A 24,342-nucleotide genomic window follows, 5' to 3' on the forward strand; every position below is an offset into this window, starting at 1 on the left:
CGACATAATTCAAAATCCTTTTAAATTGAGCTTTGAGGCGTGCTTAAGAAACAGCTGATAGGCTACTTTTATGTAGTACATAAAGTACATATTATACACAAGTAAAGTGGACAGACAGCAAAACTATTAGCTTGGCACGCCCGCTAAAATATTTGTATACAACGTACACTAAAACATTTTGTATGTATATACCCTATTTTTCTGACTGAAACTGATATTTTTCCTGAAACGGCATTAAAAACGACCACGCTCTTGGTTTTATTTTATCATAATGTATTACAATACTTCTGGATTGTAAAGTACAGTGTCTGCAGGGATACCTAACCCTAAAGCCCTATTTAAACGGTTCAAGATCTTGCATAAAATTGATTCGATACATTACTAACTACAGAGTACAATGAATTGATTGACCTCCCAAGATACAGGCTCTGCCTAGTTTGGGACAGAGGACAGCATTTGTACTTTTATCGGGTATTCTGTTAAGATAATAAATTATTCTTATTCTTAAATTATTCTTAAATACCGCTATGTAACGAAATCGTATGCAACATCAAACATTTATTCAGCAAATAGGCCACAGCTACATCTCAAATTTTTACAAGCAATAAAAATAATCAAAAACATCAAATACAATTACAAATATAATATTAGATACTTTGTTAGAGATGTATACAGTCTCCAAATGTCAAATTACACAAAAAAACTATAATAAAAGAATACAAACAACAATTATTACATTCTTACAAGATATATAACTTTAAGAGAATTGTCTGTGTCAGAGGTAAACTATTGTTAAAAAAAAATATCATTAAATTATCCTTAGAGATGTAAAGAATCTCTAAGGCTTGAATTCATATATAGGTAATTAAAGACAAGAAATTAAATCAGACAAACAGACAAGAACCGATTGAAGTGTCTCACGTTAATGCCACTCAAAAGTAAAGTTATATATCATAACATGTAGCCCGTGTCAGGTTAAACGGACCGGTCTCCACAAACAGCACCCATTCACGAGTATGACGTATCTCAGCCGTCAGCCTCAGCCAACAGCAGGTTCTTGAACCGTCTTAATGGGTCTTTAATTTTAAAGTCAGGAGGGTCAGACTCGGACGTTTCTGCACACTCTACGCGAGGGGGTCCTATTATCTCTACTGCTGTCTGTACGTCTATAGATAGGTAGGTAGTGTCGGAACAAAGAGCGGGAACAGGTGCCGCGTGACCTAAAACTGCAGGTGCCAGGTGTGTCGCTGAGATGTGGTCCAAGAGGCAGCAGATGGCGATGACTACTCTAGCATGCAAAAATGTCTCCTGCTGCTGTCTGTACGGCTGTAGATAGATATATAGGTAGGGTCGGAATACAAAGAGTGGGAACAGGTGCCACGTGCCTTAACACTGCAGGTAAGTGGCAGCAGATTCGAAAGCAATCGTGTGGGTCTAAGGGTAGCTATGAGAATGAGTTATTTGACACTTGCTCACTCGTCTGTTTATGACGTTAACATATCAGGTCAATTGGAACGTACACTGACATCAGAATTGTATCTTAATGATGTCTTTTAGTTATCGTGTGTTCCGTCGCACAAATTCGTCGTCGTCGCTCATTCTTGTCCTGTAACGGTAACTGAATGACATCATTTAGATGTCATTCGGTTGTCAGTGTATTCTACGTTCGAATTGGACTGTTTGAAGTTTGTATTCAAAGGACAACTTAAGAACATGATTTATAAATTGTACAATATAAATTAGTCTGAACTATACTATTTACATGATTTCCTTCATGTATTGAATGAAACCAAAAACATATATTTGTATGCATCGGCCCTTTATACCGAAGTTCATAAGAATGACCTCACACTCTTTCATCTAACGTATACAGTAACCTTTTCGGGAATACTGTTTTAGGATCAAAATTCTTTTCGTTGTCTTGTTTTTTGTCTCCAAATTATCTAACGAAGTGCTTTTTTGTATGGGTGATTTTTATTTTTCTCAATTAAAATATAATCTACAGCTATAAGGACATGCAATAGCACTCGACTTTTTTATTTATTTGATAGAACCCGGTCGCGTGACAGAGTGGTCAGAAACAAGACAACGAAAATAATTTTAACCCTTTACCGCAATTCATCACAAATTACTCAAGTTTTTATCACTTGCGCCAACTCCTGGCTATCCAATGTTTGCGCTCATTAATTGTCGAATGCGCTTCGCTCCGTATATCTAGGCTAGCTATGTCTAGATCTAGGTATACCCAGCTATATGTCTTGAACTAAGCGGCTATATTTGGTGCATAGATTGCCTGAAATATAGCTTGAAAAGGGTTTCTTGGGATTTTTTAAAGATAAATATATTAGAAAAACTAGCAGACGAATTGCCTGTTAATATGCAATTTCCGTTGCCCATGGACATCTGCAACAACAGAGAGGCTACAAATGCGTTGCCGCATTTAAGATGCAAGTACGCCCTTAAAGTTTTGCGTTCGTATCGGTCTGAAAATACGCGATAATTCATGACGTCAAACAAATTGTTGTTCTTAAACAAATTTACGGGTAGTAACTATAACATTCACCGCTGAGCTACCGTCGTAGCACTACATCGTAGACGATAACATGGCTTTCCCTATATGTGGAGAAAACGGTTAAAAAGTTTGCAATTTTATTCTATATGATCCAGCCGTTGTGAAAAAAAAACGGTGGAAAATACGTAATAAAAAATCCTGTTGAATAGAGAATATTACGTAAAACTCTGCGTAGGGGGCGCCACTACCACAATCCATCACAATCTGAGGGTCTACCGCGAAACAAGAAAATCGAAATTTCGTTGTCTAACCTCTCTATCACTCTTTCATATTCGAGCGATGAAGAGGCAGATAACTAAATTTTGATTTTCGCGTTTCCCGGTAGACTCTTTGTAAACAAACCGTCTTGATGCATCAATGTCATATGTTATTATCTGTGAAAACTTGCCAAAAAGCAGTTTAAGGTACAGTATGTATAAGTTACTCTATGGTTTACGAAAGGTGCTAGTGCTGCACTCTGGCGGCAGAACATTGCAGTAATACTCCCTATTTTTTTATAGGACAGTATTACACAAATTGACTAGTCCCTCAGTAAGCTCAATTTAAGGCTTGTGTTGAGGGTACTTAGACAACGATATATTATATATATATAATATAAATATTTATAAATACTTAAATACATAGAAAACACCCATGACTCAGGAACAAATATCCATGCACATCACACGAATAAATGCCCTTACCAGGATTTGAACCCGGGACCATCAGCTTCGTAGGCAGGGTCACTACCCACTAGGCCAAACCGGTCGTCCTTATTCCGTATTTAAAACACCGCTTAAAAATACGTTGCTCCGTTGAGTCACCTATAGCTATTTTTTTTTGTGTCGCACCCAGCCCCTCCAATTCCAGCCAGTTCCAATTTCCCCTTTCCACTCCGAGCTCTTAACAATGAATGACTGGCGCTGTGCCAGCGCGGGATCATCATTTCTCAAGCCTGCTTGCTATAGATATACGCATCGAGAATATTGCTTGATTAAAACTGAAAACTATCAGACTTACTGTTACTTTTAGAGGAAATATTAGTCGTTATATTTCTATACAAACGTCCCCGACATTTGGGTTTCTGGATTTTGGCCATCGATGTTTTTTTGTACGAGTTCAATATTACCAGTGTCTGTAAGTTTTGCTTTTTTATATTCTTGTTTTTATAAGAACTTGGTCACTTCAAACAGCGCTAAAAACGGCAAAAATAAATGCGTAAATAGACGCGTAGTGTACAAAATCCGCAACAATACATGCAAAAATCAAAAACCGGACAAGTGCGAGTTGGACTCGCCCAGGGTTCCGTACTTTTTGGTATTTGTTGTTATAGCGGCAACAGAAATACATCATCTGTGAAAATTTCAACTGTCTAGCTATCACGGTTCATGAGATACAGCCTGGTGACAGACGGACGGACGGACGGACGGACGGACGGACAGCGGAGTCTTAGTAATAGGGTCCCGTTTTACATTTGGGTACGGAACCCTAAAAACGGTCAGACACAGATAATTTCTTTCTCATTGCATTCCCAAAATATTGTTACGATTGGTTAACATATTGACTTGTAAAAGAGCCCTTAAGGTACTCGTATACTTCAAGAATTATTTTTAGAATTTAGAATTTCTGATAGACCCAAAACAATATCTATTCTTCAATTTGTCTTGCGTTTAATCAACATTACATGTAGGTACCAACTTTAATCAACACTTCTCTCAAATGTATATTTGTCAGAATTATACAGCAATACGTGCTTCATCTGATTAATTCACGATTCAACCAATAGTATGTTTGCGACAAACAAGCCTTTGCTTTAGCATCTTAACTTTGATTTACTTTACAATTAATTAGAAACCCCGAAGTGCAGAGTAATTATGTAAACATAGAACAATAGAGTAATTTACTACAGTTATTAATTTTGTATCTCAATTCTCACACAAATCAAAACAGTGAAATCTTTTAACCCATCCAGCGCCAATCATGGCACGTTGTCGTTTTGCCTCTAGGAACCATGAACCCAGATCATGATGAAATACGGAAAAGATAAGATAGCGATAAGTTCTGGTTTAGATAAGTTCTCAATAAGATATCGTTTGTATGTCGTATAATTGACAGAAGCAGCACGATGGGCAACCAATGTCACTTTGACGTTAGAAATATCGTAGATAGATCTTATTGAGATCACAGCAGAATCGAAATAAACGTCAATTTGACATATCGTTTAGTTATCGATCTTTTCAATCTCTTTCCAAGATCTTAAGCATCTCTTAATCATTCTTCGAATCGGGCCCTTCGTCCATGTTATGTTATCGGCTACGACGTAGCGCTACGTCCGTTGCTCAGCGGTGAATGTGTTAAATGTCTACGAAGGTATGAGAATCGGCCCGAATCGAACGAATTTAAGGTACGTCAAAATTTTTGTAAAGATACGATATGAATTGGATATGTCAGTGTTTTTGTTTGAAGAAACGTCACCTTTAACACTGACATATCGAATCCACATCGTATATTTAGTAAATGTCTGAAGTATCTTAAAGTTTGAATCGCGCTGTATGTACCTACTCTACCGCATAGCAGAAAAACTGCTACGGGCCACGCCGTAGCAAACATAGCGTTGCTGCCGTTGCTGGACACTGCCAAGTTTTGAGCACACTGGTTTGTACGAGTATCATAAAAATAAATATATAATTTACAATATTCTTACTCTCGGAGTTACGCACAATGCTTTTCATCACACAGCGAAGTAATTCTTAAATACGGTGACATTTCGAACATTCGTCCGCCATACTGTCATAGTTTGACAGGTTAGGTATCGAAGGCAGAGTGACCTATCTGGCATTTAGCCACGTTTGGAAATTGTGTGAAAATATTAAATAAATTAAATTAAATCTGTTTTAAACATAAAAAAAAGTATTAAATTAGTAAAGTCAGTGATTTAAAAGTAAACCATGATTCGTATAAATTAGTGACAGAATTAAAAAAAAAGCCTAGGTTTTCTCGAGGGACTACAGTATCGGGTTCTTCAAAAATGGCGTGTACATGCTTTTAAAAGCACGCATGTAACACCCCTGGAGATGCAGACGTCCATAGGCTTTGCCCCCACGTGGTATAATTTTTCACAGTAGAAGCGTTGGTAGTCAAGCAGTAAGAGAATGCGACTTTCAATCCGGAGGTGATACAAATTTAATATGTATATAACTAAAAATTCACGCCTATCTCCGATTCTCAAAATAATTTCTGGAACTTTCCTGATTACTTTCTAGTTTACTTTTCATAAAACAAAAGAACTTTCTATATTAGAATCGAGACGTCTTAAAAGTTTCGCAATCCCGTGAATTGTAATTAAAATCCATTTTGTTTAAATTGTTCCTAAGGCATTCCCATTGTTGAGAAACAAGAAAGAGTTTCGATCAGGAGATCAGGTAGGTCAGGGTAAGTTGTACGTGGCTTTAAATTTAAAATAAAAAACAAAAATTAATGAATCAATAATATTTATTTCAGTTAGTACACATAGGTCAAAAACATTGGTTAGTAAACAGTTTAAAAATACAATACGTAAAGTTCAAAGTTCAAATATACTTTATTCATGTAGGCCTAGCAACATCCACTTATGAGCAGTAAGACAGTATTACATATAATTATCTTAAGCTAATTATCGCAGCAATCTATTGATGTAAATATTATTCCATAATACTATTTAATTATTATACAGATCAAATTTAATACCAAGAATTTCGCAAAATATCGTAGTGAAATTGTGGCCGAATAGGCCGAATACCGAAAAATTGCCGAATATTCGTTGCATCTCTAATTGTAACGGTACCTAATAGAAAAAATTATTGTAAGTAAATCATGTTGCGTTTTCAAAATATTTAGGTTCAAAACCATATCTAATCCCTCGTTTATCTTATCATTTAAAGGCTCTTTTCATCCCTCATTATACTCGGTCTATTCACCCAACGTCCTTTATTAATTATTATTTATTAACATTAATAATTATTAAATTTTAACAAAACAGGCAGTTATAGGGAGCGTGCATGAACTGTAGGAGGCAGCACAGGAGCCGTCAGATTTTTGGCGCGAGGCGTAATGTGATGATGTAGCCCACAAGATGGCAGAACCTACTATGCACAAGAAAACACGTGACGTGTGAATGTACATGTTTATTGTTCCGACTCAGGCCACAAGATGGCAGATCCCCCAACGCGCACGGTCCCTATTAATATTAACGAACTGCCATGATTCGTGTAAATTTGTATGCCATTGTTTTTTTTATGTTCTCTCTCTGTGTCTTTTTAACCGACTTCAAAAAAGGTTCTCAATTCGTCGGAATATTTTATTTTTATTTTTTTTATGTATGTTCACCGATTACTCAAAGACGCCTGGACCGATTTGCAAAATTCTTTTTTTGTTTGATAGGGTATACTTCCCAGGTGGTCCCATAGTCATTAGGTTAGGATCTGATGATGGTATCTGTAGTATAGGACAAGAACCAAATTAAACAGCTGATGGCGTAAGACTGATTTATTCAATGTCATGCATTACCCCAAGTACCCACATTATTTTATAAGCATACCCACTACATCTCCCTTCTTATATACAATGCCTAAACAAAAGCCTTCGTACTTTACTGTTAATCTATCATGCAATTTAATACTAGAATAAACCTTATAAAATATATTGGTATGATACTTAAACATAAGTGCTATAAGTATACATACCTACTATTTTCTATACCTACTATCTATCCTTTTTTTTTTGTATAAAGTTGTATTATGTTATACAGTAGAATCCGTTTATTATGACATCGAAAGGAATTGACAAACACGTCATAATAAGCGGACGTCATACAAAACGTTTTGTGAAATGAAAAACCTTTTTTATGTAAATATGTATGTACTTAAGTATTTTAATACAGAAACATAGTAAAATACATATGTCTACATACATATTAAATCAAAATCAACAAATCAAAATCGACTGATCCACCTTGCAGAACAATTGAAGTCGAGAATACCAAAACGCGCGGCAAAACCATTTGCCTTTTCCTGTAGCATAGGGCCGCTGACAGGTATTCTTTTGTTTCTCATGTTTTTAAACCACCGAATCAATGCTTGATCAACATTTTCTTGTCGTGATTTTCGAAGCCTCTTCGGTTTCAAAACATTTGAATTGAACGATTGCTTAATGCGGTTCTTGTTTTTAAAAATCATTGAGATTGTCGAATGACCCACGCCAAATTCCTTTGCGACACATGAGTTAGATTCTCCATTTTCTAATCTGCATATTATTGCACCTTTCTCTTCAATTGTAAATGCTTTACGTCGTTGAGATGACATTTTTTTCACATTAACAAACAAAAAACATTGCGTAACCTTCAAGCGTCAATTACTCACTGAGATTCAAAACAAAAACGAGCCACGTGCCCAACGTCGTCGGGAATCAACGAACATTACCGGAGGTGTAAAGAATCATGTCGGTCATTATAACCGGACATAATTTATTAAAAATGGGTCATAATAAGCGACATGTCAATGTAAGGGAAGTCATTATATCCGACTTTTTTATAAAGAATTTTATATGAAAATCAAACTTCGTGGTGTAATTACGTCATAATAACCGGTTGGTCAATATAGGCGGAGTCATAATAAACGGATTCTACTGTACATATCAATTCGTTCGACATAAATAATTGTGCATCCATCTACAATATTTCGAAATTTAAATACTTGTTAATTATGAGAAAAATGAATACATGTTATACTCTAACATGAATATTAGAGAAACAATGAAATAGTCAACTATTTAACAAAACAATGTGAATGTTTTTTTTTTTTTACGGATATTAAATATAGTTAAATATTACATTATAAGAAACGATTGGGCTTTCGAAACATTTTTTTTTTCTTTTATAGTATACCAAATTATATACATATTTGATATCATCAACATATAGATATGAATATTATACACGTGAATTTAGACCGTGAAGCACTAACTTAAAGTATGAAATGAATTAACATAGGTACAATTCACGTTTGTAAATATTAGGTATAATGCTAAAGTTTCATTAAGGAAAATAAATGAATTAATATCGCTGAGGCGGTCGTACTACTCTGCCACTTCGTGTTATATAATACCCGTTAGCCGAAGTCGGGGGTTCCGGATCGGACCTGGAGGTTGCGGCACCTGTCGCCAGCTCTCCCGGACCCTGAAACTGGTCCCAGTCCAAATAACCCCGCCTATGGTCAGTGCTAGGACAACTACGAGCAGCAAATTCGCTGGTTGGGTCTGGAACTTTCAATATGTGCTGACGGTTCCTTCTGTAAACACGACCATCATTCGTCCGTAGCCAGTACGAACGACCGTCTTGAGCTTGGCCAACTATTTGTGACTTTACCCACTCTTTATTTTGCTTCACGCGTACCGTATCGTTTGGTTTTAATTTTTGTAAGGCCTTAGTCCCCTGATCATAATTTGCTTTATATTTATTTATCCTTGCTAATCGCTCTTCTTTAAATAAACGACGATCAATCGTGCGCGGTTTCAATAATGCATCCGTTACTGGTAAACGTGTTTTCAAACTTCGACTCATTAATAGTTGAGCCGGAGAGTACGTTTCTCCTGTTACAGGTGAATTTCTGAAATTTAGTAAGCCGAGGTACCAATCACTCCCCGTTTCATGTGCTTTTGTCATTAATCCTTTTATTGTGCGTACATTCCGTTCCGAGAGCCCGTTGGACCTCGGGTACAAAGGTGAACTGGTGACATGAGCAAATTCCCATTGTTTACAAAACTCTTTAAACTCCATAGATGTAAATTGTGTCCCGTTGTCGGTGACAAATTTTTCTGGTATTCCATGCCGACTAAACATTTGTTTGAGTGATTCAATTACAGTACCACTTTGTAAGTTATGTAAACAGCTAATTTCAACAAATTTTGAAAAATAATCTACCACCAGTAAAAACTGTTTGCCTTTAAACTCAAAAATATCACCCGCTAGTACCTGCCACGGGCGCTCGGGCACCTCGTGCGGCTGCAGCGGCTCGCGCGCTGGCGCCGCGCGGTGCCGCTGGCACGTCTCGCACGCCAGCACGGCGCGCTCCACGTCCCGCGCCATGCCGGGCCACCACATCACTCCGCGCGCTCGCCTCTGGCATTTGTCCACCCCCAGGTGGCCCTCATGAACTCGACGCACCATCTCTTTGCGCAAAGTTGCCGGTATTACAATTCTCTCATTTCTAAATAAAATACCATTTACATCGTGAAGCTCGTCATGCACGTCCCAGTATGGCTTTACGATGTCCTTGACTTCTCTTTTGTTATCGGGCCACCCGTTTTGATAGTATTCACAAATCGCCGTCAGGACGGGGTCCCTCATCGTGTCCTCTTTTATTTTACCTAGCATTTCTGGTGTCGCCTCCACATTATTATATAACATGTTAACGTGCACAACCACATCCTTGCACACATCACTATCGACGCCCGCCTCGCTAGGCGCTCTCGACAATGTGTCCGCAATAAACATCTCCTTTCCGGGCTTATAGCGGAGATCAATGTTATAACACTGTAATTTTAAAAGCATGCGCTGGAGGCGGGCCGGCGTTTCGTTAAGTGGTTTCCTCATGATAGCTTCCAGCGGCTTATGGTCGCTTTCCACAGTAATCACACTATGCCCATAAATGTATTGGTGAAATCGAGTGCACCCAAAAACCACAGCTAGCAGCTCTTTTTCGATTTGCGCCCAGCGAGTCTCCGCAGGCGCGAGCGTCCGCGCCGCATAGGCGACGGGCCGCCCGCCCTGCATCAAACAAGCGCCCAGGCCTCGCGAACTCGCATCTACCTACACGCATACTGCTTCATGCGGCGAATAGTATGCTAATACCGGACTACTACTTATTTTAGATTTTAATTCTTTGAACGCGTTGTCATGAATATGGAGCCATTCAAATTGAACATTTTTTGCCAGTAGACTACGCAACGGAGCCGATATGTCTGAATATTGAGGAATGAATCTCGAAAGATAATTAGTAACTCCCAGAAACCGCTCGAGGTCTTTTTTATCAATCGGTTTTGGCAAGTTAATTATTGCCTTAACCCGACTATTGTCTGGTTTCATACCATCAGCATTAAAACAGTGACCTAAAAAAATAATTTCAGACACCTTGAATACGCATTTATTCTTATTAAATTTGACCCCATTTAGCAACGCCCGCCTCATAACCTCCTTCAGTCGACTATCATGTTCCTGCTCAGTTTTTCCCCAGATCAGAAGGTCATCACAGTAAACCTCTACCCCCTCCATTTTAAATATTTTTGCCATTTCATTATGAAAGATTTCAGGTGCACAATTAATTCCGAAAGGCATTCTAATATACCTAAATCTACCCTCAGGAGTTGAAAACGTACAAAGCTTCGAACTTTCCTCATCTAAACGTAACATCCAGAAGCCATTTTTAGCATCACATTTAGAGAAAAACTTAGCCCCCGAGAGATTACTGGTTATCTCCTCCAGAGTAGGAAGTAAAAAGTGACTTCGTTTTACTGCCTTGTTTAGATGTTTAGGATCTAAACATATACGAAGTTTATTATCTGGTTTTTCCACTGCCACTATGTTTGAAACCCAGTCTGTGGGACCATCCTCCCTAACAATTACACCCAACTTGACCATATTATCGAGTTCTTCCTTTAAACGAGGACGCAGTTTCAGGGGTATTTTCCGCGAACAAGCAACAACCGGCGGTACAGACTTATCTAATTCTATTTTACATACTGTTGGCAAACAACCTATGCCTTCAAATACCGACTCATCAATATTAACCGCATTAATTTTCAAATTACCATTAGTAGAATCACTTGTTCGGACAATAAGATTCAAATTGATACATGCTTTTAATCCTAGCAAATTATTACAATTCACTCGCAAAACATAAACTTTTTGTATTATTTTCCTATTATTACATATCAATGACGCATTAAAATAGCCTTCTACCGGTAATCGTTGTTTGTCGATTTGTCTTAGTACAGTGTCACACTTCTTTAAGTTTCTCGTATTAAAACCTGCATTTATATATGCCTTCAATGACATTACCGTAGCGGCCGCACCACTGTCCAATTTAAAGTCTATATCCACGCCATCCACGCTAATCATTTCCGTCCACGACTCGGTACACTCGGCCGCGTCAATATTAATATTGTACAAAATAAGCTCACCAAAGTCCTCGTTTACATCACCGTCCTCGTCTCCGCCATCACCGCCGACCACCTCGTGGACTTGCGACTGTACAGGTCGCACACGGCAACACTTCGCGAAATGTCCAATCCTGTCACACCGGTAACACGAAATTCCCGAAGCCGGACACCGGTCACTCACGCTATGCCTTAAGTCACACCTATTGCACACATTATTTGAGTAATATTGACGTGGCGCTTGGTGTTGAAACGCGCGTCGCACTTGTCCTCCGCGGGCGCCGCGGCCGCCGCGCCACCGGCCCCGCGCCGCGGGCGCAGCCGCCGCCCGCGCCCCGTCGCGCCACAAGCGCTCCACCGCGCCGCCGCCGCTCGTCGCATGCTGCACACTGCAGCCCGCCGCTTGCTGGCCCGCTCGCTCTGCCGCTCGACACCAAGTTACCGCCTCTTCTAAATTTAACGAAGTTTTTGCCAGTAGCTTTTCCCTCATTTGTACATCTTTTAATCCACGAATAAGTTGCGTTAATATAAGGCTATTTTTTAAACAATCAAAACTACAATTTTTGCTTTTATCTTTTAACACCCCTAAAAACTTATCAAAAGTCATGTCATTCTGATACGTTTCAAAAAACATATGTCTTTCGTAATTTATATTTTTTTGTGGATCACAATAATCACTAAATTTTTTGCACAAAACTTCAAAATTCGATTTTTCTGAGTCGGCAACATCTAATTCCTCATAAATTTCTCGGCCGTACTTTCCTATAATATGCATAAACAATGCGCATTTCTCTGTGTCGGAAACCGATGCCTTGTCTGAGGCAATCAAGAAATATTCGAACGACATTTTCCATTCTCGCCAGTTGGTAGCCATATTGCCCTCTTGTTGCAAAGGTGCCGGCTGTTGAATAGCCGCGTACACGCCGCTCGCGCTCCCCGTTTTATCAACCATTGTATTCAATTATCCGTCCTTATTATGACGAACAATTAAAGCACTTTTATGCACTAAAACACACTTTAAAACCACACCTGACACCATGTAGTATAGGACAAGAACCAAATTAAACAGCTGATGGCGTAAGACTGATTTATTCAATGTCATGCATTACCCCAAGTACCCACATTATTTTATAAGCATACCCACTACAGTATCCTTGAGAAACTAGTGGTATTCTTAAAATTTTATAGGCAATTTTAACGTTTTTCATATACTTCGTAAAGCTATTTAGGTATTTGCGCCTGGTAGTCAACATCTCGTTGCAGAGCTGATGATGGAAGATACAATTCCTTAACGGTAAAGAGATAGGGGGTAGATAGCTTCCGTTGTTGCAACAATACGTTTACTTTAATGATGATGAATACACGGGAAACCTTGTCAATACTAGCAAACCGCTTTCTTGGCCTAATGAATAGGTACCTGTCTACCTTTAGTCAGTAATGAGATATCTCAACCGTTGCATTTCTGCTAATGCCCGTTCATCGTGGGGTTTAGTTAACAGTTTAGTGGGTTCTAAATCAGATAGAGCTATTCCTTCCAGTTTTTACTCTGCTACATATACTTGTCCCTTAGCAAAATTATTTTTTCCTAAATCTATAACAGCTTTATCGAGGGTTATACCCTGTAGTTTATGTACTATTACAGCCCAGCATAAAATAATAGGTAACATTCAACTTCTTCAACTTCAACATTTATTCAGCAATTAGGCCACAAGGGCACTTTTACACGTCAACATGGAATTTACATACAAACAAAAACAAGCGCATCAACAATAAGGGTTACCCTCATGTGGCAGAACAATATTGGTCAGAAACACACTTGGCATGACATGTTTCGCAGATACACTTTCGGTCGAATGGTAATTTTGCATAAAGGTATAGTTGAAATTATTAATACCACGCATACGACACATTTTGCAGAACATTGTTTCGTAGAACATTACTTTGGTCGACTTTGGTTTAGCATCAAAATTCAAAATTCAAAAATTTATTCTTCAAGTAGGCCTCAAGGGCTCTTTTACAAGTCAATACAACATTTATAATAACATCATATAGTGACATGAAAAATACATAACAACATTTATAAATACAACAGCCAATACCTGGGTAAACATTACATTATAATAGTCTTAAAATAAATAATTAATACAATACAATAGAGATGTATAGTCTCTATGGTTAAAAACACATTAAATCTGGAGATGTAAAAGGTCCCCAATGTTAGAGTACTAATACTAATAAAATTTGGAGGTGTAAAGTCTCTACAAGTGTCAAAATAAATAAATAATCATTTTAGATACCATAATAATCCTATAGCGTACTATTACATTGCATAATTATTTTCTGCTAAGTAGGCATAATAGGATTGTTAGGTATCTTGCGTCCCCAACACAACCGACTCGCTATCAAAAAGGAAATACAGTCCCAGAGTCACCGTTAGGTACGACGACGAGCGTAGCGAGGAGGAGTGTTAGGTATATTGCGTCCCCAACACACCCGACTCGCTATCAAAAAAGAAATGCAGCCCCAGACTCACCGTTAGGTGCGACGACGAGCGAAGCGAGGAAGAGTGTTAGGTATCTTGCGTTCCCAACACACCCGACTCGCTATCAAAAAATAAATACAGTCCCAGAGTCACCGTTAGGTACGACGACGAGCGAAGCGAGGAGGAGTGTTAGGCATCTTGCGTTCCCAACACACCCGACTCGCTATCAAAAAGAAATAGGAAGAAATAAAATAGTAATAACATGTAGCTGTGAGACACAACATTTTGTGCTTGTATGTCAGATAAAAGACGCAATAGCTACACAAAATTACTAGCTTAAATTAACTTAAATGTACTATGAGATGTAAAGGTCTCTAAGTGTCAGAATTATTAAAAATATAGGTATACACAATCAAATTAAACACAAAATAAAAGTAAAAATTTAGAGATGTATAAGGTCTCCAAGTGTCTAAAATTAAAACTAAGTTAAACAATATAAGTCAGGAATATCTGAAACGGTCATTTTGTTCCAGTTTGCCTGAGCAGGAATTTTTCGTTTTTTAATATGATTTGAACAACGAGTACAGGTCACGATATTACCTAAAGCGATTAAAACAGCAGGAAGTAAATTGTCTAGATTTGTAGTTACTAGTCTCGTACGCTGCTGAGGATATATCATTTTATTGCAAATGGTGCACACCACATCATGATGGCTATATATATATATATATATATATATATATTTACATCACTAAAAAGCAAAAAATAAATAATTTTTAATAAAAAAAAAAACCGCCTCCAAAAAATATCCAATAAAGAAAATAGTAACTATATACACAGTAAGATAAAACACTAAAAAGTTAGAAATAATAAAGTTTTTTCTGTATTATAAATCCAAAGTTCGTTAAAGAACCCCTTTACAAAATATATTATTTACTTACAAATCAATAATAATAAACAATATTTGGAGTCGGTGCCAGCAACGATATAAAAATAACTAGTGATACAACTTAAATGTCGTTTTCAATTCAATAACTTAGAAATTAGTAGATAATGTAGATATGTTTACAAAATCTTAATCCCATTATATCGTTGCTGGCACCGACTCCAAATATTGTTTATTATTATTGATTTGTAAGTAAATAATATATTTTGTAAAGGGGTTCTTTAACGAACTTTGGATTTATAATACAGAAAAAACTTTATTATTTCTAACTTTTTAGTGTTTTATCTTACTGTGTATATAGTTACTATTTTCTTTATTGGATATTTTTTGAAGGCGGTTTTTTTTTAAATTAAAAATTATTTATATTTGGTAAGATTTGTCTGTAACTTATTGAAAATTCGTAATACTTTAAAAAAAAGCATTCCCTAAGAGATCATCAGTTAACGCAATCCATGATATCAATATATAGGCTTAACCACAATCAAAACAAGTACAGTGCGAAAACCTTTATAGTGAAAGTCTCTCTCTCTCTCTCTCTCTCTCTTCACTGGCTCAGTGACCCAAACAGGATCTTGGCCTCTGACACAAGAGAGCGCCACTCTGCCCTATCCTGCGCCACATCACGCCAGTTGGGTATTCCGAGGGCGAACAGGTCTTTTAGGACTTCGTCGCTCCAGCGGTATCTGGGACGCCCAGACGGACGTTTTCCACCCGGGTGCCCCACATACGCTCTTCTCACGGCACGATCCTCTCCCATCCTCTCTAGGTGACCGAGCCAGCGGAGTCGTGTGGCTTTGATTTCGCCAATTATATTGGGCATCGCAACCAGCTCCTCTAGCTCCCTATTCTTTCTACGCCTCCAAGTTCCATCTTCATCTCTGATAGGTCCCAGAATCTTCCGCCAGATTTTCCTCTCCGCCACTAAGAGCTTGCTCTCTTGTTTCTGAGACAGAGTCCAAGCTTCACACCCATACATCAAAATTGGCCTAATTACAGTCTTGTAGACACGAATCTTGGTAGTGAAAGTATTTGTTTTTAATTTTGGCATGATACTTATGCAATTATAAACGTCAGAAACGAATATCGGTTCTAACCCTACACTATATCCCTGAGAATATTTTTTTTTTTCAAATAATTATATATAGAAGCGGTGGTGGCCGAGTGGATATGACGTCCGACTTTCAATCCGGAGGTCGCGGGTTCAAATCCTGACTCGTACCAATGAGTTTTTCGGAACTTATGTACGAAATATCATTTGATATTTACCACTAGCTTTCCGGTGAAGGAAAAAATCGTGAGGAAACCTGCATGCATCTGCGAAGAAATTCAAAGGTGTATGTGAAGTCCCCAATTCGCATTGGGCTAGCGTGGGGACTATAGCCCGAGCCCTCTCGCGCATGAGAGGAGGCCTGTGCCCAGCAGTGGGACGTATATAGGCTGAATTATTATTATATTATTATAATTATATATAGAATAAAAAAAAACGGAACGCGTAGTTCTTCCAGAAAACATATTAAACAAAAAATACAATAAGTAGTTTTATTAATAAATGAAATTTATATTGCCTATATTTCAGTGGACCCTTTCTCCCTTATAGCCGTCTCACCTAGACCTTATTTCGTTCGGAACGTATTTTTGAATAGTTTGCGGGCGCCAGGTGGTATGTGACCGTCGTATAATTTCCCTATATATCTCTCATTCTTTTGTAGGAGATATATAGGGAATTTCCATCGTTCCAAACACATGATTTGTGGAATGTGAACTTTATTCTTTAGGGGATTAAGTTGAAAACTTATATTGTAAAAAATAATAAATTGTTTTCCGATTCGCTGTTTTTTTACAGAAGCTTATTAAATGGGAAAGCCTGTCTGTATCCAATACTGTAAAAAGGCTTTCATCTAATCTTTTCCCATGTGTTGTTATTATAATCACTAAGCCTGCTAGATACGTCTAGAGGTCGATTCTAATTTAATAATTGGTTATAGTTTTGAGATGATTTTGAAACGAACTTGCCGATCGATGGCTTTGCGCATCTCACGCATAACTTTCACTTCAATTCGCATGCACCAATTAGCGTGCGCGATCTTTGAAATTAAGATCAAAACCCTTATCAAACATTTATTCAGCAAATAGGCCACAGGGGCACTTTTACATGTCAATTTTTTTTTTTATACTACGTCGGTGGCAAACAAGCATACGGCCCGCCTGATGGTAAGCAGTATCCGTAGCCTATGTACGCCTGCAACTCCAGAGGAGATACATGCGCGTTGCCGACCCTAACCCCCTCCCACCCCTCGTTGAGCTCTGGCAACCTTACTCACCGGCAGGAACACAACACTATGAGTAGGGTCTAGTGTTATTTGGCTGCGGTTTTCTGTAAGGTGGAGGTTACAAGCATTAAAAATTACAAAATATAATTATAAAAATGGAATCAATGGAATATCAGATACTTTTTTAGAGATGTATACAGCCTCTAAATGTCGAATTACGGATTTTTTTTTTATAAAAAACACAAACAATAAATAAGTCTAACTACTGAGTGAAGACCTTTTAGCGCAATTTTCTATGTGAGTACAATTAAATATTAATCTAAATTTTGTAACTTTTTGTGCTAATAAATATTTCTTATTCTTATTCTTATACTGTTAACTGTTTACTGGTAATTATATTTTTAACATGTTTTATGCATAGTGATGATTATTGTGGTAGTAGCATTAACTTTATGGTATGAGATTGTTTAAAATGTTATTTGCTTCTGTACAAATAACTCATATAAATATTAAGATCAAAACCGTTACAAATTTTTAAAATCAGATTGGGGCTTCTGGTATCAAATAACGTACAGGGCTTTCAGCGACAACTCCTTTTTCATATGTAATTCTATCATTATTGCTGTTATATGCTATTATAAGCACTAATCCTGCTTGATACTGATCCGTGGGAACGTGCAGATGCTCCGTCGCTGTGGTGACGATCGATCATATTCAGGGGTTTAGTGAGTTATCAGCTGTTGACAGGTTTTGAGGCTTAATAACAAATATAACAATTAATGTTGTTATTTATAGACTGATAATGATGTTGTAATTTTATAAGTAAGTATATAGTTTAAATGTCAATTTACAAACCGACTTGTAACGAATGTTACTAATAAATATTTTCTTTTCTGTTCTTTTCTTTTCAATGGTTGTGACTAGTAGGACAATTCGAGTTTTAGTTATTAATTCATTAATTTGCTGTCCTAAAACTACTGTCAGACCTCCTAGTGGGAATTGCCTAAGGATTTGGGTTATATGTACCATTTTGTAATCATGTCTGAAAATGTTCTTTGCCTGTACCTGTGTTTTACCCCAATCAAGAAAAAAAAATGCAATATTTTCTACGCGTCAATAGATTAGTTATCTCAATTTCATCATTGTAATTTTTGCGTCAACGCCTGCCGACCCTAACCCCCCCCCCCCACCTTCGTTGAGCTCTGGCAACCTTACTCACCGGCAGGAACACAACGAGTAGGGTCTAGTAATATTTACGTGGATATTGAATTGGGAAATATTATTTGTTAAACTTTTATTGGATATTAACCATAGTTTTACCCCTTCGTTTGACTTTTTTGATTTTTTTATTACTATTTTAAGAGTTAGGATCGATAAACAAATTACATACAAATTTTTAAAAGCACATTATTCTGATCTCCATTTATCATTTAAGCTTTGAATTTAAAACAAAATGGCCGAAAAGGACGCTACTCACGAGCCTTTTCTAATTTCGAGAGCCTGTTGACATTCCCGGCAAGTTCTCGACTCATTTTGCGAGTTGCCGCGCGATTTTTGAATCTATTGTTCTAATAATACAGTTGAAATTTGTATAAACTAATATGTGATAAAAGTTGGAGATTTATAGAGTATGCATTTCATATCCTCTCTCTTGACGTTGTGTTAATAATTGCCGAGACCTCAGAGTTTAAGGTCACTTATTTAGATAGCTGGAAAAGGGCATGTTCGCCTTCGTACATTTTCGTTGTATATTTTTGAAGACTTCTTTAGCGGCGCTGTGCACTTTTTGTGATGGGGAAAAATGTTAAACTCGCGACAGGTCACGTGACCGACAGATTCGTCAGATTGAAAATTCGTAAGACGGACACGTGACCTGATCGAAAAATTGTTACAATGTCATTGAAGCCAGTAGAGTCGTTGAAATTATGGATGGAAGTTGATTTTTCTGAGAGATAAACTTTTTAATGTTAAATAATTGTAATAGTTCTGGAGTATTAAATTTTTAATGTAGTATAAATTGTCATGTTTGTGTACGATAGCGCAATAAATGAATATTGTATTTTACCACATAAATGATAGTACTTTTATACTGATAATTAACGCAATTCGTGCAAAATTATTCCCTAACCATTACAAAACATAAAAAATGCACAACGTTAATAATCAAGTATTCACTTATGCCGGCACTCCCGGAGTGCAACCCGTTGTTTTTTTTATTATGTTTGTTGCGTATATTAATTATTATTACTTACTTAATTCTCATTAGATATTTTTATACCACGTACGCCTGATGGTAAACAGGTACCGTCGTCTAATGATACTTGAAACGCTAGAGCGAATCACATGTCCTGATTCTACTAGTTGACTCGAACTCCAGTATCTTTCAAAATTAAAAAAAAAAAAAAAAACTGCAAATAGGCCTCAAGGGCTCTTTTACAAGTCAATACAACATTTATAGTAACATGAATAATACATAACAACATTTATAAATACTTTTTCTATTCATCACGAATTTTATTTCAACGAATACGAAAAAATAAAAATATATTAAAAATATTTATTTATTTATATTAAAAAAAAAAAACATTTTGGCAGTTGCTATATTTTTATTTTTATGCAAAAAAAAAAATTGGTAAAGGCGGGAATAGGTATCGATACTAAATAAACTGTTTATAATTTGTTCTGAAAAAATATACCTATAATAAACCTACGAATACGAACTTTAGTGAAAGCCAATGAACGATGCCGGGCCGGGCCTTGTTTAAATCGCTTTATGAAGTGCAGGCCAAGGTTAGGTAGCTATCCTTATACAGTGTGTCCCTAGCCATTGGACAAAGCCGAAATTTACATATGCATTAGGGTATTTAGAACCAGCGTACAAAGTATCATAACAACCGGTGTAGTGTAGTTCGAAGTTTGAAGAAATTAACAAATTACCATTTTTTACTTTGGAGCATCCTGTATGTGTTAGTAGCTCCTACGGTAATATCCTAAAAGAATAGTATGGAACCTTCTTCAACCTTTTTGATTATCTTTTTTATTTATGACACTAATAAAGATTCTGACTTTTGAAAAATGTCATCATTATCAAATATTTCGAACAAATTGTCAAAAACACTGCCAAAGATTAACACAGTGTGTTTCTTTTTGTTGTCGATTATTGCAAATAACTTTAGTTCGAAATTATATTTTTTTATCTTTTGTTCTAATTAAAGAAATGTTAACGTCAGTGCATTCCTGAGAAGTAACCCTACGTGGGATTTCAGGGTTTGTCCAATGGCTAAGGTCACCCTGTGGACTAGAAACTGTAGATCAGTGTCGTGTACCTACATAATTGTTAGACCGTAGTTTGACTTATGATTCTTGGAATTTGGAGAATTTGGTCTATTGATAATCGATGCATAATCGAAGGCCAGAGTTACGCTGGACTAGCTTCCGCGACATCGCCGCAATAAAAATAAACCTCAATTTGGTTCAATCTTCAAGTTGAGTAAAGTAATCCTGTCTACTACAAAACTTGAAAAAATATATGTTTATTTCGCTTTATTTTGAATCCTTGCATCGGTTTCTACATTACTGGGGGTCGTAGCCACTTCTGGGAAACAGCTTCACTTTAACAATCTGCCGCCACCTCGTACTGTCTATTGCCGTAGGTAAAACATCGTAGAACAACTAATTTTGAGTAACCTATCCCTTTTTCCGCAGGTTCCGGCAAATCGTACACGATGATGGGCGCCCCGGGGGCTGACGAAGGCGGCATTATCCCCCGGCTATGCGACGCCCTGTTCGAGAGAATTGCTAGGCAACAGTCACCACCAGCGCTCACTTATAAGGTTAGTTGATTGAACACAACAATGTGCACCTACAGAACTGGCTACCAACATTATACCCCGCTTTGTTACAGATTAGAATTTTTCGAACGTTTTTTTTTTTTCGAAACGAACCAAATAAACGTTTTATCCATCTATATATATCTAATATTGCGGTACAATAGTATGTAAACGACCTCAGAGCATAGAATAGTATAATAATCATATATCTGTGTAAACGACACTACAATTCAGTGCATATTTATTAAGATTTAATTTTAGAGGAACAAGTTACCACTACTTTTGAGGTTATAAAATTTCTATTTCTAAGACCACCATATCTTCTCACACTCAAATTCTCACCGGACATGTCTACTATAAAGAGCTATCTAACAAGAATGAAAACACCACCGGCGAACATTACCCTTGCGACGGAACCACTCGGCAAACAATAGACCACCGTCTACGATCTTTTCTATAATTCACCACCGCAAGATTCAACCATTAAATCATCTGCCATAGTTCCTAATTCAAACGTAGTCTCCGAATTCTCATTAGTAGGGAAAGTACATTGATTCTGTATTGCAAATTATAATTGTATACATATATTTTAAAAGACGTAAAATACAAAATTATTCCTTAAAAGTATTATTGGTAGTTGGTACACAGGATAAGAAAATCTGCCTATACATTTTACGACAAATAAGCCGTTCTTAGGTCAGTCACTTTTGGCTACTATCCAGTTAAGTCCATTCACTGCAGTAATCTAAAGAAACTATCTGCAAATTAAGTTTTAACACCAAAAAGGCGTATGTCCGTACCTAGGATTCATAGAGGTAAGACTTTTTGGAGTTAATAAGCTAAGCCAAGCAAACTTAACAAGCCAATCTAGACTTTATATTGTTGTAATAAGGTTTAGAGTGGTTTTTGATGGTACTGGTTGGGCATATTGGGCATTGCACTGAATAGTCGGAGACATTAATGGGTAATGCAGCTAAGAACTGCAGTTTCGGTTGAAAGTAGTAGACGATGCATTTGCTCGCAATCCTCTCTAAAGTTTAAGGGGGTTTTGCCATCGGCTACGCTTTAAGAGGGGGGTAATGCATCATTTTAGTTTTTATATTGAATTTTTATGCGTTAGGCAAGTTCAGGAGCTTCGCGTTACAGAGATGAAGATGCTGCGGTGGATGTGCGGTGTTACGCGCGCTGACCGCATCCGCAACGAGTACATCCATGGCAGTTTCGCACCTCGAAGCTCCAAGAATGTCGCCTCCTGTGGTTCGGCCCCGTTTGTCGCAGGCCAGCTGACTACGTAGGAAATATATGCCTTCGCCTAGCCCTTGACGGCTCCCGACCCCACGGCAGGCCAAAAAGCGATGGCTCGATGTTGTGAAAGCAGATATGACCATAAACGGGCTCACACGAGAGGACGCCCAGAATCGCGCAAAGTGAAGGAAAGCAAGTAGGAAAGCGGAGTCTGGCAAAGGCTGGGATAACACTAGGTAGAACTAACTAACTAACTGCTTTGGCTCAGCGATCCAAAAAGAATCTTGGCCTCCGAAACGAGAGAACGCCACCTGTCCCGATCCAGCGCGGTTTCCTGCCATGAATTGGCATTCAGCCGACGCAGGTCCGCCTCCACGACATCACACCAGCGGTACCTGGGGCGCCCGATCGGACGACGGCCGGTACACTAGGACACTAGGTAGAAGAAGATTGAATTTTTATACGTTTCAATTAAAAGCGAATGCCATTACAAAATTAACTCGAAAAGTAGACTATACTTGCGAGGACAGACTCTAAGTAAAACCTTAAAAGGTTAAAGTTGGCTGGATAGAAAAACAAATCTGGGAAAAATGTCTTATTCTTGCAGGTGACTAAATAAACAACGTGTATATAACAATTGTCTAAAATATAATACGATACTGTATATGTAGTACGGGTGGCAACCCTAGCTCGAACCCAACAGGCTGCGGTCTCGACGCCAAATGGTATGAAACTTTAGGTCTCTATATTATTCAAATATACTTCGATACCTCTGTACCGTCAGTACCTCTGACGTAACAGTGTACGATAGCCACTCAATTATTCCCATCCGACGAATTGGAACATTATTCTTGGAACAGCTGATTGATCTATTGACCTCCAATTGAGTCGAACGCTGGTTTAATTTATGCCAGATCGGGTTGAAATTGGGCTGTGTAACTGGCTAATTCGGCCGTCTCTCTCGGAAGCTTTTGACAGAAAGAGATCGAATGTATGTCCCGTGTAACAGATGATAAGCCACAAAAAGCCTCGTTCTTTTTTGAAATCCTTTGACAGATTTACGAGTAACTTCTGGCACGATATATATCGTCAGGTGAGAATACGTATGTGCCAGACGCCACTTACATTGGTTTGCAGGAGAGCGAAAAGAAGCACTTTACTATTTATTAGTACAAATATTTTGAATATAGTGGTAATCATTCAACGTATTCTCAGCCGAAGATATGTTAATATTTGTACTTTACATGAAACCGGTCTGGCCCAGTGGGTAGTGACCCTGCCTATGAAGCCGATGGTCCTGGGTTCGAATGCTGGTAAGGCAATTTATTTGTGTGATGAGCACAGATATTTGTTTCTGAGTCATGGATGTTTTCTATGTATTTCAGTATTTGTATATTATATATATAACGTTGAGTACCCACAAGAAGCCTTCTTGGCTTACCGTGGGACTTGGTCAATTTTTGTAAGAATGTCCCTATAAACGTATTTGTCGTCAGAGTAGACTGCCCACTGATGAGGCGTTGAAACCAACTGCATGAACCCAACGGACCAACGCATCATCGAAATAGATTATGTTAAGTAGTTTTAGGTATTTATTGTTTTGTTTATATTGTACTAACTTAGATATATATGTAGATAAATAATAATTGTTGTATGTACTAACACTATATGACTTTTTAGCTCGAAATAAATGATTTTCATTTCATTTCATTTCATTATAATATTTATTTAGTTATTATTTTTATACTAGACGCCGACGCTCAGAAAACGCTAGTGTGGCATGGCACTTAGAGCACCCGCGACTTGTAGGTATTATATACCCCACGTAG

The 24,342-nt window shown here is 37.6% G+C and overlaps 1 protein-coding gene across 1 annotated transcript in view; it reads left to right on the forward strand.

Annotated features, from left to right (window-relative positions):
• The window catches only part of LOC133519352 (kinesin-like protein KIF13B), a 350,907-nt gene that overhangs the window by 242,751 nt on the left and 83,814 nt on the right, over positions 1–24,342 (forward strand). Inside the window, exon 4 of the mRNA XM_061853395.1 lies at positions 21,144–21,271. Coding sequence (XP_061709379.1) covers positions 21,144–21,271 — 128 coding nt within the window. The remainder of the gene's footprint in view (positions 1–21,143; positions 21,272–24,342) is intronic.

Source organism: Cydia pomonella, chromosome 6, assembly GCF_033807575.1.
Source record: "Cydia pomonella isolate Wapato2018A chromosome 6, ilCydPomo1, whole genome shotgun sequence".
Lineage (NCBI taxonomy): Eukaryota > Metazoa > Arthropoda > Insecta > Lepidoptera > Tortricidae > Cydia > Cydia pomonella.